Below are 14,530 nucleotides of genomic sequence, written 5' to 3' on the forward strand. Positions count from 1 at the left end.
CACATGGGTTTTAACAGTGATTCAGAAGACAGAAAGAAGGACCTCTGTATTTGCAATTCAGAGTATCCACCACAATTACGATTTTTTGTAATCTCAAAACATGGCCAAAGGCTATTTCCAACAGACAAATAAACAGCAGAAAGTATTGCTGCAAATTCTGAGGACAAGTGCAGAAAATGTTGATTATGGCTATCATGATATTTTTTTCTGAGTTTGCAGTGAGACCAGTCCGACTGGCTGTACGTGCAAGAAGTCAGTGCTTCTTCGCACATAAAGCCTGCTACCATCATTTCACTTTTGAAATGGGATCAACTCACGATTCAGCCAAAGGAAAAGAGACCAAGGACATCATACTTGCAAGAAAGGGCAAAGAAAATCAATTATTAGTGTTTTTGTAGAGTAGAAGTTTGCAAGACAAAAGAGCGAAAGGTTTATCTCCTGGTGAAGAAGGTAAGCACTGTCCTTCCAAAATTAAGAACTTGCTCCCACTTGAGAACGGGGACACATAGTCTCACCCAACCTCTGAGGCAAATAGCTGGGGACCGCTCCCAAGCGCTGGGCTGAGCGCGGCCGCTCTGGGCGCAGCTGCTCGGGCAGCAGAGCTCCGTTTCCCCGCTGTCCTCGGCTCTGCGCGGCCTTCGGCTGAGGCACCTGGCCTTCCGTTTGTGCTGGAAAAGCTACCGTTTCTCTTAAGGAGAACCTATTCCCCGTGAAAACCACAGAGGAACACGAAATGGTGGGGCCCAGCGGGCACTGCTGCGCCTGGGGCTCCGCAGGCCGTCGCCTCACGGCTCGCGGGGGGGGGGCTTTGCTTGGGGGCAGCTACAGCGCAGGGCGAGCGAGGGGACCCGGGCGGCGCGTGGCTGCCCCTCCGCAGCACCCCGAGTCGCTCGCGGCGGTGCAGCGGCCGGGGGCGGGGGGGGTGTTGGGGGCGGCCGCGCGGCGCTGCCCGAGACGCAGCGGGGTGACTGACCCCCCGCGCAGCGCTGGGGAGGGTGCGGCAGCCAGGCGAGGCGGCGCCTGCACAGCCTGTCTCGGGGGGGGGGTACCGTGCCTGGCGAGGTGACGCCGGTACAGTGTGACACGGCGGTAGAGCAGCCGGGCAATGTGACGCCCGTACGGCATGCCACTGGGGTACTGCATTACGCCGCGGTACTGCGGCCCGGCGAGGTGACGCCTGCCTAGCGCAGGGCAAGGCCCCGGCAGCCCGCGGCAGCGGAGGCAGGAGGCAGCGGGCGCGGGCACACCGGCATGCTGAGGTAACCCCCGCCCCGCCGCCGCGGGGCTCCCCACCGGCCGGGGTCGGAGGCCGGCGGGGGACGCGGGCACGGCGCCCTGCGGCGGGAGCGGGGCCATTTTCTCTGCCGCTCCCTGGGGCCCCCCCCGAGGGAGGGGAGCCGTCATGGCCGCCGGGGTGGGGGTGGGGGTCGACTGTCAATCATGTGACCAACGAACTCCGTCCCCGTCGTCCCCTCACCCGCCACCACCACCCAGCCCCCCCAGAGCCACGTGGGGCAGGGCCGCGGGCCAGCTCCGGCCTCGGCCGCCGTGACCAATCGCAGGCCAGGCGGTCAAGCGGCGGCCAATCGCAGACCTCCTCCTGCCCTCCGCCCCACCCCCTGGAGGGGCTGCCGAGCAGCCGCCCACGCCTCCCGTCCCCACCCCCCGCCAGGGGCCGTGGTCGAGGCGGTGGGCGGGACCGCAGGGAGACCTGCGAGCCACGCCCAGCGCCCGTCCGCGGCAGTGCGGGGGCGGGCGGGGCCCCGCCCCCGGCCGCCACGGAGCCAATGGGAAGCGCGCCGAGGCGTGTCCGTGGGGGCGAGGAGCCGCTGCAGGGCCCGCGCGGCTGGCGGGAAGGGGTAAGATGGCGGAGTAGGCGCGCGTCGGCGTGGCCCGCGCTCACCGTGCCGCGTCCCCGCGCAGGAGGCGGGTGGGTCCCCGTGCGGCAGCCGGTTGCGGTGCGAGGCGGAGCGAGGAGGAGGAGGAGGAGGAGGAGAAGGCGAAGGCCGCCACCATGCCCAACATCAAGATCTTCAGCGGGAGCTCGCACCAGGACCTGTCCCAGAAGATCGCCGACCGCCTCGGCCTGGAGCTGGGCAAGGTGGTCACCAAGAAGTTCAGCAACCAGGAGACATGGTGAGGCGGGGGCGGGGCCGCACTACAGCTCCCGGCAGGCCGCGGGGCGCTGCCGCGCTGGGGTCCGCGCAGCCGCCGCGCTGGGGGTGCTGGGATTTGTGGTGTGGGGCGCGGGGTGGGCCCTGCGGCCGGGGCCCGGCCCCGGGGGAGCGGCGGCTCGACGGGGGCCGCGCTCGGAGACGTCCGCTGAGCGGCGGAGCACTCCTGCCTGGGCCCCGCTGGGGCGGTGGGCCTGCACCGCATCCAGCCCTTCTCCTGCGCGCAGCAGCCGCGCAGCCCGCGGGCAGGGCCGCGGCCGGGGCCGGGTCTCCCTTGGGCGCCCTCCAGCCAAGGGGCAGCCGCGCAGCGCCGCTGGCTCCGCTCGAGCCCGCTCCCCGCCCGGATCCCCGTCCTGGGCGGCACCGCTGGGGCGGCACGGTGATCGTGCCGCCGGGCCGGGGCTGGCGGAGCGCTGAGTGAGAGCGAGCGGGAGCAACCGGCGCGGTAACGCGTGACACCCGGGGCAGCGGCGGAGCCCCGGGGAGGTGGGCTCTCGTGGGCGGGGGGGGGGGGGGGGCGGGAAGAGGCGGGGGCCGCGGCGCTCCCTGCAGAGCTCCGGGCGGCGGCGAGCCATGTGCCGGGCGCCTGCAGGGCCCCGGCCCGGCCGTGCTTCTAGCGGCTTCCGCGGAAAAGCGCCGGCCTGCCCGGCGGGCCGTGCCTCTTGGTGCTGGGCTGCCGCCCGCGGGTTTGGTGGTCTGGCTGCACTGGGGGCCGCGGCAGTGCTACGCGCGGAGGAGAGGGAGGGTCTGTGGCACCCGGCCGCTACGGCGGGGGTCGGAACGGCAGAATTCAGCAGCCGGACCTTGCCCCCTCCACCCCAAAAGCTAGGAGCTGGTAGGAGCGCACCTCCTGGGGTTCCAGCCGCGCTGAAGAGCCTCTTCCGTGCTTAGGCTAGACACTGACGACTTGAGGCGTGACAGCTTTGCGCTTAGTGTGTAGCTGGTGCCTTTAAACTACTCTGAAGAGCATCAGAAGCTTAAAGGTATTGATAAAATTATTCAGGGAAGATAAGCGGCTGACACCACCTTGCAGCCCGTGATGCAGTTGCAGTCATGCAGTCTGTGTTGCCGCCCAAGCTCTGAAACCTAAGATTCGTCTAGTTTTCTGTCTCTATGCTTTATAAGTCTTGCCACCATCCTGCCTGAAGAAGCTAGAGGAAAGGAGAGGATAAAAATTATTTGGAGCCCTTAAACCTTGGTTTAGAGAGGTACACTAATCACATATACACCACGCAGTATAATACAAAGAACCTTGCATGACTGGTCCAACCCACCCCTTTCTTCAGGAGACAGTAATTTTTTCCAGGAGAATCCAGGATGTACACATGACATAGAATATTATGTTTCTGTTGCATGGGTATTGATTGTAACTGAAAACTTCAGAGGTAGTACAAAGAGTTTGAGGAGAGTTGTAAAAAAGAGTCTGTTTGATTTACAGCCATTGCGACTGCACTGTTCTCATTGCCCTTTATCAACTGCTCTTATCCATCCAGTTAGCTAGCCAGCAGGTTCTTATGTCAGCAGGTAATGTGACTTTAAGATCTAATATACATCTTATTTACCCCAATAAACTGATAGCAGATGCTTCCCAGATAAACTACTCTGTTAAAACAATATTACTTTATTGATACTTTTGTACAATAAATGTCCTGAATCAGCTTAATATTAGGCTGTTAATAAGCACAGTTGGAGATGACACTTGTATGCTAACTACTGTTCATTTATACACTTATCTAGCAGAAAGTTCTCATGCTGGCTGAAATTCTTCACAAGAAGAAGCATCTTGGTGTATGCTGTAAGATGCAATAAAGATGACAGCAGTTTGTTGATGGATATTGAGCAGTAAGACTATAAATACCTAGCAGTTATCAACATTTTGAAGAAGAGGGGGGAGGAAGATCAGAGAATGAAATATTAAAATTAGAAATCTACCCTAAGGTGCTCTATAAATGAAGCCATTAGGAGTGGGTTGGGTGATTGTCTACTTGTTTCTAGAGTTTGATGTGGCAGCAGTCTGCGGAGTGGGTGAGCATCTCTAGCGCAAGAAGCAGGGAACTGTGGAAAAGCTCTGTCCTCAGTAGACTGACTTCTGGTTACTTCCAGATGTGTGGCAGGCTTCTCTGATCTGAAATGGTGGAAGTACTTAGTAGTTAATCTGTTCCTATGAAAGGCCTTATGCAGGATTGTCACGTATGAAACCTCAAACCTAAGACTACTGCTTGCTTTCCAATTCTGCCTCTGGTGCAGGTGTCTTGATACACACGCTGAAGCTGGCAGTTTGCTGCTGGCAAACAGGACCTTTGGCTTGTATTCAGTCCCTTCATCAGCAAGGATTAGTGTGCATTACATCCAGGAGGAAGTTAACCCCAAAAGCCTTTCCAAAGTGCTGGAGGGCTTCTCTGTTCAAGCAAGTGAATAGCTGTTATGACTCTAAATCTAATAATAGGCTGCAGTGTAGCTTCTGATAGAAGTTTGGCTTTGCTTTCTCTGCTGACTGGCTATCATCCTTGCTTCCTTTGTACACTGCTGCTTATAGCTGAGGTGGTTGTACTTCTTTCTGATACAGGGGGAACGAGGCCTCTTCTGGGGTGTTTACATGCTTAGCTTGTGTTGAGATTGAGACTACGTGCTGAGTGCTTTTAGCCTTACTGGCTGAACCATTAAATTTGATCAGTGAGCGATGTAAAATAGTTACTGAGCAAATAAGCAACAGTGTTCCTGCTCAACACCCTTGATTATATGACACTGTCACCCACAGACCCTTGGGAATGCAATCACTTGGTTGCTCTGCAGGCATATGTAATGGCTGTGTTTTAATTTCTACTTGGATACAACTCTCCTTTCCTCATCTGTTCCCAGTGTGGAAATAGGCGAGAGTGTACGCGGGGAGGATGTCTACATTGTGCAGAGTGGCTGTGGTGAAATCAATGACAATCTGATGGAGCTCCTTATCATGATAAATGCTTGTAAGATTGCCTCAGCCAGCAGAGTCACAGCTGTCATACCCTGCTTCCCTTACGCTCGGCAGGACAAAAAGGACAAGGTAAGGGATGGGGTAAAGGTTTCTGCTGGGAAGATGAATGCATGCCTTGAAAGTCCTGACTGCTGGATAGGGATTAGATGAAGCTGAATATGTAGAGGAGGAGATAAAACTTAGTTTAATTTCTTTAAACCTCAGGGCATTGGACTGCAAATGCATCTTTTCATAAAGATCTAGTTCTCCTTGAAAGTACATGAAGCTGTAATCACCTGTTGATGAAAAGATGCAATGTTAATGAGTACTCCTTTTAGTAACTGCTTGTGAATCATTGCCTAGAAGTGGAAAACTGACGTCTTGATGAAGGAATTGAACTTGTCTTAAATACTGTTTTTTCCTGTACCAGAGCCGAGCTCCAATATCTGCCAAGCTGGTTGCAAACATGCTGTCTGTGGCAGGTGCAGATCATATAATCACCATGGACCTGCATGCATCTCAGATTCAGGTAGGAGCTAAAATCGGGGAAGTACTTACCTGCTCCAATCTGAGCCTCTTTACTGCCTTGCAGGCTTCCCAGTAGTTTGCTCTTTTTAGACACAGCAGTGATCAGGACTTGGGAACATGAGACTGGAAGGGACTTGTAGAATCAGTCAGAAGAGGATGGGGGATGGGTAACATTATAGATGTTCTTGATCAGACTAAGCATATTGAGTCATGTGTAAATGAATGTTGGGCTAGTAAATGATCCGTGCAACTTTATTGCCGGATAGTGACACTGTGTATTCTTAACTGGTCCTTTGAGGAATTTGAGATGGAGAAAGGCTTTATCAAGAGTGTTCTTAAATATCGAGTAGAGCTTTCTGATATTTACCGAGTTGTCAGGGAGAAGTGAGCAGTCCTCTGTTTGACACAGTGTCTGATAATACTGCTGCCCTGAGGTTAGCTCTGCCTCCAGATGTACTGGCACAGCTGCTTGTGAGGGTTCTGTTGACCAGGACAGTGATCTGACAGCTTGCTGCTGACAAGGTGGGCAATCCCACTTGTATCCATTCAGTGCCATCCTTCCAAATCAGTTGGCTTTGGTTCTCTCCCAAGCTGTTGGTGAACTGAAAATTATTCATGGGTTTTGCTGGCTTAGTGAACAGAATAGTCTCACAGAGCAATTGAAATCTTGACCAGAGCTTTGTAAGAGAAGTGGCAAGAGCGTATACCAGGGAGACAAGGGAGAGCAAGCTGTTACATTATCAGTCTTGTTTCTTTCCACCTTGAGCAAGTGCTCTGAGACCAAGAAACCACCTCAGTGCAACTGAAAGGGGTGTGGCAGAGGGGATGATATCTATTCTATTGCTGCAAACACTTTGAATCCAGAAGGCTAAAATATCTCCTGCCTGGTGAAGTAGGTGGGCTGGCTGTTTTTTTAACAGTTGAAAATGCAGCCATTCACACTTTGGTGTAACTTCTTCCAGTATAATTTGCCCAGAAATACTTTGTCTCAGATGGGAAAAATCTATGGGGGCACAGCTGAGAAGACTTCCTGAAAGATCATGGAATAAAAGAACAGAGCCCAAGGGGGTATGCCTCTTCCCTAAGAGGCTTGGAGTTGTGATGTGTGCCATAGGGTTGACTCACCAGCAGCAGTGGTGAGATGTGATTGAATAATTGGGTTTGTGTATATAAGCTTCCAGCATCTGGCTGGTTTCAGCCTGGTTCTTGTAGTTGCTGTGTTGCTGAGTGCAGAAAGAATGATGGTAGGAAGGATCTGTTACCCCTGTTCCTTGAAGCATTCCTTTAGAGTAGCTGCCCCCACTCCTGCCTATTACTCCCTGTCCAGGATTAACTTCTGGCTTTTAGTGACCTTTGAGGTTTACCTGGAGGAGTCTGCTAGATCAGTGTAAAGTTGTGGAACCAGCTGTATTAGTTTAAGAACAAATGTTACTCAAGCCTTTTTCATAGGTTTCCTGTAGGTGCAAACAATGTAGGTAATGAGCTTTAAAGATTGACTTTGTAAACAGGCAGCTAGCTGCTCTGAAAATGAGTGTGTTTGATGCTGGTTTTCTGCACCCCATTAGGGATAGAACTAGTTCCATGTTGTGAAGATGTCAAATGTGGAGTGTTATTTATGCTGCTAAACTATTTCTGGCTCTGAAGACTTCTTGCATTACTATTCTGTGCATCCCAAAGGCTACTGCCCTTGCATTAAGGGAAGTAGAAAGGAAAGCTGAAAGCTGTGGAGAGGTGGTGGCTGCATGCCTGATGATATAGAAGGCTTCTTCCAACTGTTTTTGGAATGTGACCTTCAGCTACATCTGTTCCTGTTGTCTTCCTTGCAGGGTTTTTTTGATATCCCTGTTGATAACTTATATGCTGAGCCTGCTGTACTGAAGTGGATCAAAGAGAATATTGCAGAGTGGAAGAACTGCACCATTGTTTCACCAGATGCAGGTGGAGCCAAGAGGTAAGCTGTCAAACAGCTAGCTTGAGGTGCTTCTGTATCTACTTGAATTCCTGAGAGTGCCTGTGACCTTATTCTTAAGACACACGTTCCCTCTGCCAGCCTACCTTCTTTAAGACAGTCTGTGGCAGCTAGTGAAGAGTGGTCAGATGTTCTTCCTAGGGAATGTTTGGAAGGTTTATTAGGCTACATGGAGAATTAAATAGCTTCTAGAATCACAGCTGCATAGGTAGGAATTGTGCAATTACTACATTCCTTGGACTAAAACAGTTTTTTGTGGAAGGGTAATTTATGCAGGTTGAAGGAGGGAATCAAGACAAGGTTACTGCTGCTGCTTAATGATACATTTTCATCCAGGCTGTTTTCTTTGCAGTATTCGACTTAGTCTCTTGAGATGTTTTCTTACTTTATTACTCTTGATTTGAATATCTAGCTGGGACTTAAGCCTGCTGCTACTCTTCCTCTTCCCTGAGAGCAAGGAAGATAGATGGTTTCTTTCCAAAAAGCAGCAGCATATGTTATAGCACATTTCTACTTTGATAGTTTGACAATCTCCCATCTTTCTGCAGATAAACATGCCAATTTGTGGGCAGTTCAGAATGTTCTCAGGTGCTTATTAGGAGAAACTAGGCTGTTCTTGATGCTTCTGTATAAGGGCTACATGTGAACATCAAAGGGATGCAGATGTATTCTTTAATCCAGGACTGTAACACCAAAATGTTGGTGCATGCTGACCTGATTCACATAGAGTGTTTTAAGCTATCTATTGCAAACAGCCAAGAGATACTACTGCTGTAGGTCATTGTATGTCTTCCTGTAGCTTTGTTATGGCCCGTGTATTGAACAAGACCTTTTGTATATTCAGCTACTTCTGTAGCTTGTTGCATAATGCAGTATATGAAATGCCAAGTCAGCCAGCTATAATATGACTCCTGAAAAAAAAAACCTCTTCAAAAGCCACTTAAACTGAAATGTGTCGATCTTAGCTGGCACAATATTTTATGGCGGTACTGCAGAACTAACTAATTCAGTAAAACAGTTTAGTTTAACAATCTTGTGTAGGACTCCCAGGCTGATGAGTCTGATCTACTGAGGCTAGGAGTCTACTCGTCTCAAGTGTAGAATTTCGTAGGGGCATGCATATTTTCTTCCTGCTCACTCTTAATACTTTTAAATTCTTTACTATTCATCAGTATCAATATATAAAGTTTAGGTCCCTCTATTAAGGTTGTTCTGTGGTCACTTTAACTAAAGTAAATGTGAGGTGGTGGACTTGCAGTTCTTTGATGTGTACTCCTGCCACTGTCCTTGTGCCAGCACTTGTATGCATGACAGTTGAATGCTTATATGAGTGTAAGTAAACCCCTCTTGTAGCAAAACATAAGCCTTTCCAGTGTAGCATTAAAGATGACAACTTCCCAAGCATTCTAATCACTTCAAGTTTGCCAAACTTGCTGGTTAAGGTTTGTTTTGAGGTTTAAGTGCAAATTAATTTACAGTGGTCAGGATGAAAGGCTGTTTTATCTTAACCTAGTTGCTTTCATTGGGAGAGATTGGATCAAAGATTGCAGTTCAACTGCTTGAAGGGAAACTAAGGTGGCAGAGTGTCTTCTATTAATTGCTTGGGAGCAGTAACAGATGTGGTGACAGCTTCTCTTACTGCAGTGGCAGTCTGTGCTTAATAGTTTTAAAAGAGATTTGATTGAAGCTGGTGTGTGGAGTTAAGTGTTGTTTGGAAACTGTTCTCTCTTCAGAGTGACCTCCATTGCAGATCGATTGAATGTAGACTTTGCCCTCATTCACAAGGAGCGCAAGAAGGCCAATGAAGTGGATCGCATGGTGCTGGTGGGTGATGTGAAAGACAGAGTGGCCATTCTGGTAGATGATATGGCAGACACATGTGGTACCATCTGTCATGCTGCAGACAAGTGAGTAGGGCTGACTGATTCTTTCCTAAATCAGAAACCTATTGCTATGTAGTGAGTTAATCAGATTATCTGCATATCAAGTTTCACAAAGTAATATATAGTTTCTTGATTATCTCATGTCATACAAAATAAGTAAAAAGCCTAAAGTTCTCACAGAAGACCATAGTGTCTTTTTTTATTTGAAAAATGCTTGTGTTGAAAGTATGTCTTCCACTACAGTCACCGACTATGCTAGGCAGAACTAAGTGCTGTCGGGTCTGTCAACTTAAGGTCATACATCTTCATTTCTATTAGAAGTAAGCTTTTCAAGCTTTGATATCTTTCAAGCCTTCTACACTAGAAATGCCAGCATATGCAACACTCAGTATTAAGTATGTGCTACCTTGTGTTGGCAAAAATCACCAGAAGGTGATTTGTATGATCTAGTCCAAATGTCTCAGGGCTAAGAACAATATTTTTTCAATGTATACTTTGCCTGTGGTGTATTTTATGGTAATTGTTAAACTGTTTTCTTCCCCCAAATCAATAGTGGGCTGGAGGGGGGAATCAAAGATAGCCTGTCCCCTAAGCATATTGTGTTGTCTCCTTTCATGCTTACCATGTGCCCTGCACTAATGCCAGTTTAATACTTGCTAAGAATTTCTTATCTTTCTCCTTTCTGCCCCCTTGTAGGCTTGTGTCAGCTGGAGCCACCAAAGTTTATGCCATCTTAACTCATGGGATCTTTTCTGGGCCAGCAATTTCTCGGATCAACAATGCCTGTTTTGAGGCAGTTGTAGTCACAAACACAATACCCCAGGAGGACAAGATGAAGCAGTGCCCTAAAATCCAGGTGAGTGTCTACTTTCTCTTCTGTCACTCCTGGGGGGTGGTAGCACTTGTCTGTCCTCCTGTTGGTGCAAAAACTCATAATACTGTTTAGTGTTTACAGCAGTTTCATTGGTACTGGAATCAGTGGCAGAGTTGACTAATTCTCTTGTTCCTATTGCTGTAGGATAACAGATCTGTTACATTGATAAAATGCACTTCTAATACAGCTCATCTTAAACAGTGCATTTAAGTAAATTTTTTTCAGGGCTTGTTTTACCTAGATCTGATCAGTGAGCTAATGGGGCCATGATGTAAGCAAGCAGTTGTATCTGTACACTTTGGAGCAGTAATATGCTGATGACATGTAATACTGAAGCAGAAGTAGATAGGAACTTCTAAAGCTGGTAATGCCAGCTTCAGTTGTCTATCTATCATGTAATGCCCAGCCCTTTAAGCAGAGTGTCCCTTCCTTTTGTGAAGCAAAGTAGGCCTGGTCTGGGGAAGGTGGATGCTTTATGTATGGTCATAACAGCAGTGCAGGTGAGCTGGAGAGGGGGTGTAGTCTTGTCCCGTGGACATGTCTTGCTGGTTTGACTAAGAGCAGTTGACACAGCTCCACAGTACAATGTTCAGATACTTGCCAAAGATAAACAAAAACACTTTGCCATCCATGTGAAAGCTAAAAGCTGGTCTCTTGATGTTCACTCTGTGTCTTGGGTTTTCCATTTAGGAAGAGTACTGTGGCATTTTGTTTCCCAAGCTGAGGCTGACTTTCCTGGGAAAAAAAAATTGGCTGTACAGCTTGAGCTAGGCAGAACTTGAGGATTTCCTGTGTTAATGGACAGCTGGAAGTTGCAGCTTTACCTGAGCGTTCAGGCATAATAGGTCCATCAGAAGCTTCAGGTACTACTGTAGTGCATACACAGCCAAGGACATCCTAAATACTAGCTTCACAGCACAGATATATAAGACACAGGCATTTGGAGAAGTTCTGGAAAGTCAATGGCACTGCTAAGACTCCGCTAGTACTGTTTTGTAAGTGTAGCAGATGCCCCCATACAGGGATTCTGGTGAAAAGGAAGCTCAGCTGGTTGAAGCTGCATTGAAGCTTAAGCTGCTTTTGGAAGTAAGTTATAAGCTGATTCCAAACTGCTGTTGGGTTGCACTGTATTCAACACTAACTTCTGGATGATATTCCTGCAGCTGAGCACATCTAAAAGATGTCTGATGCTCCAACATCTTTCCAAGCTCCACACTATAGTTAGTGTAGGCAAAATGTTAAACTGGTTGATCCGTATGTAAATAGCTGTAGCCAAAGATTGCAGTGGAGTATTTTTTCAGACTCTCACTTAACACCTCACTCTTTTAAACTAATATCTGATGTTCAGTGCTGAGAAATACATAACTAAAGGATTTGTCATAAGTCTCATGCCCTGTCTGCTCTGCAGCTCTTAAGTTTTTTTTTTTTTTCTTTCCTTCCTTAGGAGGCAAACTATCTGGAAGAAAGAAAATGTAAAATATGGATTCCGCTTAGTTTCCTTAATGCACCATGAACACGGTGCTTCTTACTGAGACTACATATATTGAAATACTTTAGCTGCTGGGGTTCAGAGCTAGAGTTTTACTGAGACTTGATTTTTCCCTCCTTTTAACTGGATTACCCCGCCAGGTGGAGCCAGCACAGTGATGGGAGCTGAGCTGCAGCACAGTCGCTTCATCTTTCTTAGGCTGCTGGCAGTGATGGTAAAGCCTCGTGACTCAAGGGAAGCGATCTGATCTTGATTTAGACTCCCGTAACTTCTCTGTAACCTACACAAAGTGAATAAGATAGTCCTAGGGTAAACAGACTGAGCTTAGGGAGTCTCAGCAAAGAAAGGTGACAGTAGACTGTCATCCTGACAAAGATCAACAGTGAAATAATTCTTGTAGTGCTATATGTAGAATATCTTTAGAATTATATGTAAGTAAATCCCAATCCTGTGTAGAAGTCATTTGTCTGGTCATGTTACAGATTTGGGTGATGAGTTTACTCCTTAAGTTCTTCCTAACTTACCAGCCGTTCTTCCAGGCTTGATGTCTTTTCTCAGTGACACTGATGCATCTTTCTTCCCCTCCAGGTGATTGACATCTCAATGATCCTTGCGGAGGCCATCAGGAGGACTCATAATGGGGAATCTGTCTCCTACCTATTCAGCCATGTCCCTTTATAACAACAGATGCCAGCTGCTGCTTGTATGGCTTTTTTTAAAACCAAAAGTTGTTCAGCTTGTTGTAAAGTTCAGTAGAAGACTCTGCTTGTTCCAGTGCAGTTCTCCACAGCTCCTCCTGCTTAAGTCAGGCTTACTGGCTCTGATCCCAACGCTGGGAGGCTGGGGGGAGAAGCTCATCTCCGTAACACTCCAACTCCACCAGCAACCCTGTGCATTGGGGCTCATCAGTAGTATTGACTCTATTCTGCAGATCTGTGGAGAGCGGGACTGACACATGGCTAATTGCCACAGTTACTTTGGGGTGGGGGAGGGAGAGGGTTTGTCTGTGGGCAGTGTTAGATGATCTGGCATGCACACCCTAAATTGTTTGGGAAGTAGAGCTCCCTAGGACATGGTGATCGGGATCTACAGCAAGAGCCTGAGTGACTGCTGGCTGTCTTACCACTCTATGCCTGACAGTATATGGGGAAGAGCGATGGGGAAGGCTTGTATCTTGGCCAAGCTTGACCCTAGGTGAAGCCCTGGGGGACACTTGGGAGGTGGTTCCGCTACAGCTTCCTCCCATGAAAGGAGATCAGTTTAGCTTGCAAACTTGAATTCATCTTAATTACTGATGAAATTAAATGTCCTATAGCATGCTACACAGCAAAGTGAAGGTGAGAGCATAGTCTGTGCAGTACTGCCTCGCTGTGTTAACTTAGTGGTGAAGGTGCATTCTGGACAAGCATTCCTCTCCCTCTTATGTAAAGGACTCATGGTGGTTGTGTGCTTTAGTTTCTAGTGTAGGCTAAGACCAGTTCCTCAATTTCACAGCTTACTGTTAGCCTTGCTAGTGACTAGAGGACTGCTGTCATGTACTATAGCTGCACCTTGACTTGCTGTGCAAATCCTTGATCTTTTTTTTTACCAGTACACTAGTAAACAGCCTCTTTATCCCATAGTAGCTTGGTTGTTGCATCTAGCAAGTGCCTGCTCAGACGCTGGGGTGACCTAATGCACAACAGCTTTGTGTCCAGCTGTCTTAGCCTCTCATTGCCTGCAGTCTTATTGTCCTGTAAGTTACTGACATGTTCTGGTTGCTTGTCCTGGTCACTGTCTGCCTTGCCTTGAAATTGTTGCTCCTTGCAAAAGATGTTAAACCAAGGAGCATAGGAGGTTGCAGGACTACAAAACCTGAAGAAGCCCTTGGAGTGGGTCTGATGCTGCTAATGAGTTCTTACAGCAATGGGTTGAAGAGGCTGGTGATACATAGTACTGGGAAAACTGTAGATCTAACACCAACCTGACAGGCAGCAAAGTGCCTGAAAGAAAAATACCAAAACTAGAGCTGACTGAGGCTCCCAGATGTAATAAGTATCATCTGAAACTTGAATACTTAGTAACTGTACCAGACAATCGTAAGGTAAACTGTTAAGTCTCTCCTGGACTCTTACGGGGTTATAGATGAAGCTGTTTTTATGCTCTGGTTTTTATAAGCACTCCTCTTTTATTTGTTTTTGAGCTGGAGGAAGGGAAAAAGGGAAAAGAAGGAACTTGAAACTACTTGCTAGAGTAACCAGCATGGCTTTGAGAGGCTAGGGGCTGGGGTGGGTATAAGTGGAACTAACTGAAAGACTTGGTCAAGATCTAGGGGAGTACTTCTTTAGTTGTGCCTTTTACTGAAGAGTTCTCTCCCTTCCTAGAACTCCTGTCCTGTGGCAATGTTAACACTTCTATTACAGTGTAGGGTTTTTCTTTTTGTATAAGAATTGGTGTTTGTCTGGAAAATGTGTGTGTCTTGCTTGTTTGCTTTGCATCCTGCACTGAGCTCTACTGAGAGTCTGATTCCTGCCTCCTGTATTGGAGCCCCTGCTGCCGCGCTGCAAATGCCCTAAGACCCGAGAGCCAGGACATCGGAACAGCAGTGTGAGGATTTTTCAGCAGCATTTGTGTTTAAATTTAAGACCTGATGAAGGAATTAAACTTTTATTTAAAAACCA

General features: G+C 48.3%; 1 protein-coding gene across 2 annotated transcripts; it reads left to right on the forward strand.

Annotated features, from left to right (window-relative positions):
- Positions 1 to 1,087: 1,087 nt before the first annotated feature.
- PRPS1 (phosphoribosyl pyrophosphate synthetase 1) lies at positions 1,088 to 14,530 on the forward strand. 2 transcript variants are annotated; one of them, XM_069811193.1, is made up of 8 exons: positions 1,088 to 1,259; positions 1,924 to 2,136; positions 5,034 to 5,217; positions 5,558 to 5,656; positions 7,482 to 7,606; positions 9,358 to 9,531; positions 10,204 to 10,363; positions 11,826 to 12,104. In XM_069811193.1, exons 1-8 carry the CDS (start codon positions 1,252 to 1,254, stop codon positions 11,892 to 11,894), a joined length of 1,032 nt encoding a protein of 343 aa, XP_069667294.1. In that variant the 5' UTR covers positions 1,088 to 1,251; the 3' UTR covers positions 11,895 to 12,104. The 2 variants fall into 2 exon arrangements, with proteins under 2 accessions (XP_069667294.1, XP_069667293.1); XM_069811192.1 differs by lacking the exon at positions 11,826 to 12,104 and adding an exon at positions 12,459 to 14,530 and having other exon boundaries at positions 1,094 to 1,259.

This window comes from Haliaeetus albicilla, chromosome 23 (genome assembly GCF_947461875.1).
Source record: "Haliaeetus albicilla chromosome 23, bHalAlb1.1, whole genome shotgun sequence".
NCBI classification, from domain to species: Eukaryota; Metazoa; Chordata; class Aves; order Accipitriformes; family Accipitridae; genus Haliaeetus; species Haliaeetus albicilla.

What these genes read in the sequence shown, in the direction of transcription:
- PRPS1 (XM_069811192.1), top strand. An exon ending in TTCAGCAACCAGGAGACATG is followed by an intron (nt 2,137 to 5,033) that starts GTGAGGCGGGGG and finishes ATCTGTTCCCAG; the next exon opens with TGTGGAAATAGGCGAGAGTG. An exon ending in ATCTGTCATGCTGCAGACAA is followed by an intron (nt 9,532 to 10,203) that starts GTGAGTAGGGCT and finishes GCCCCCTTGTAG; the next exon opens with GCTTGTGTCAGCTGGAGCCA.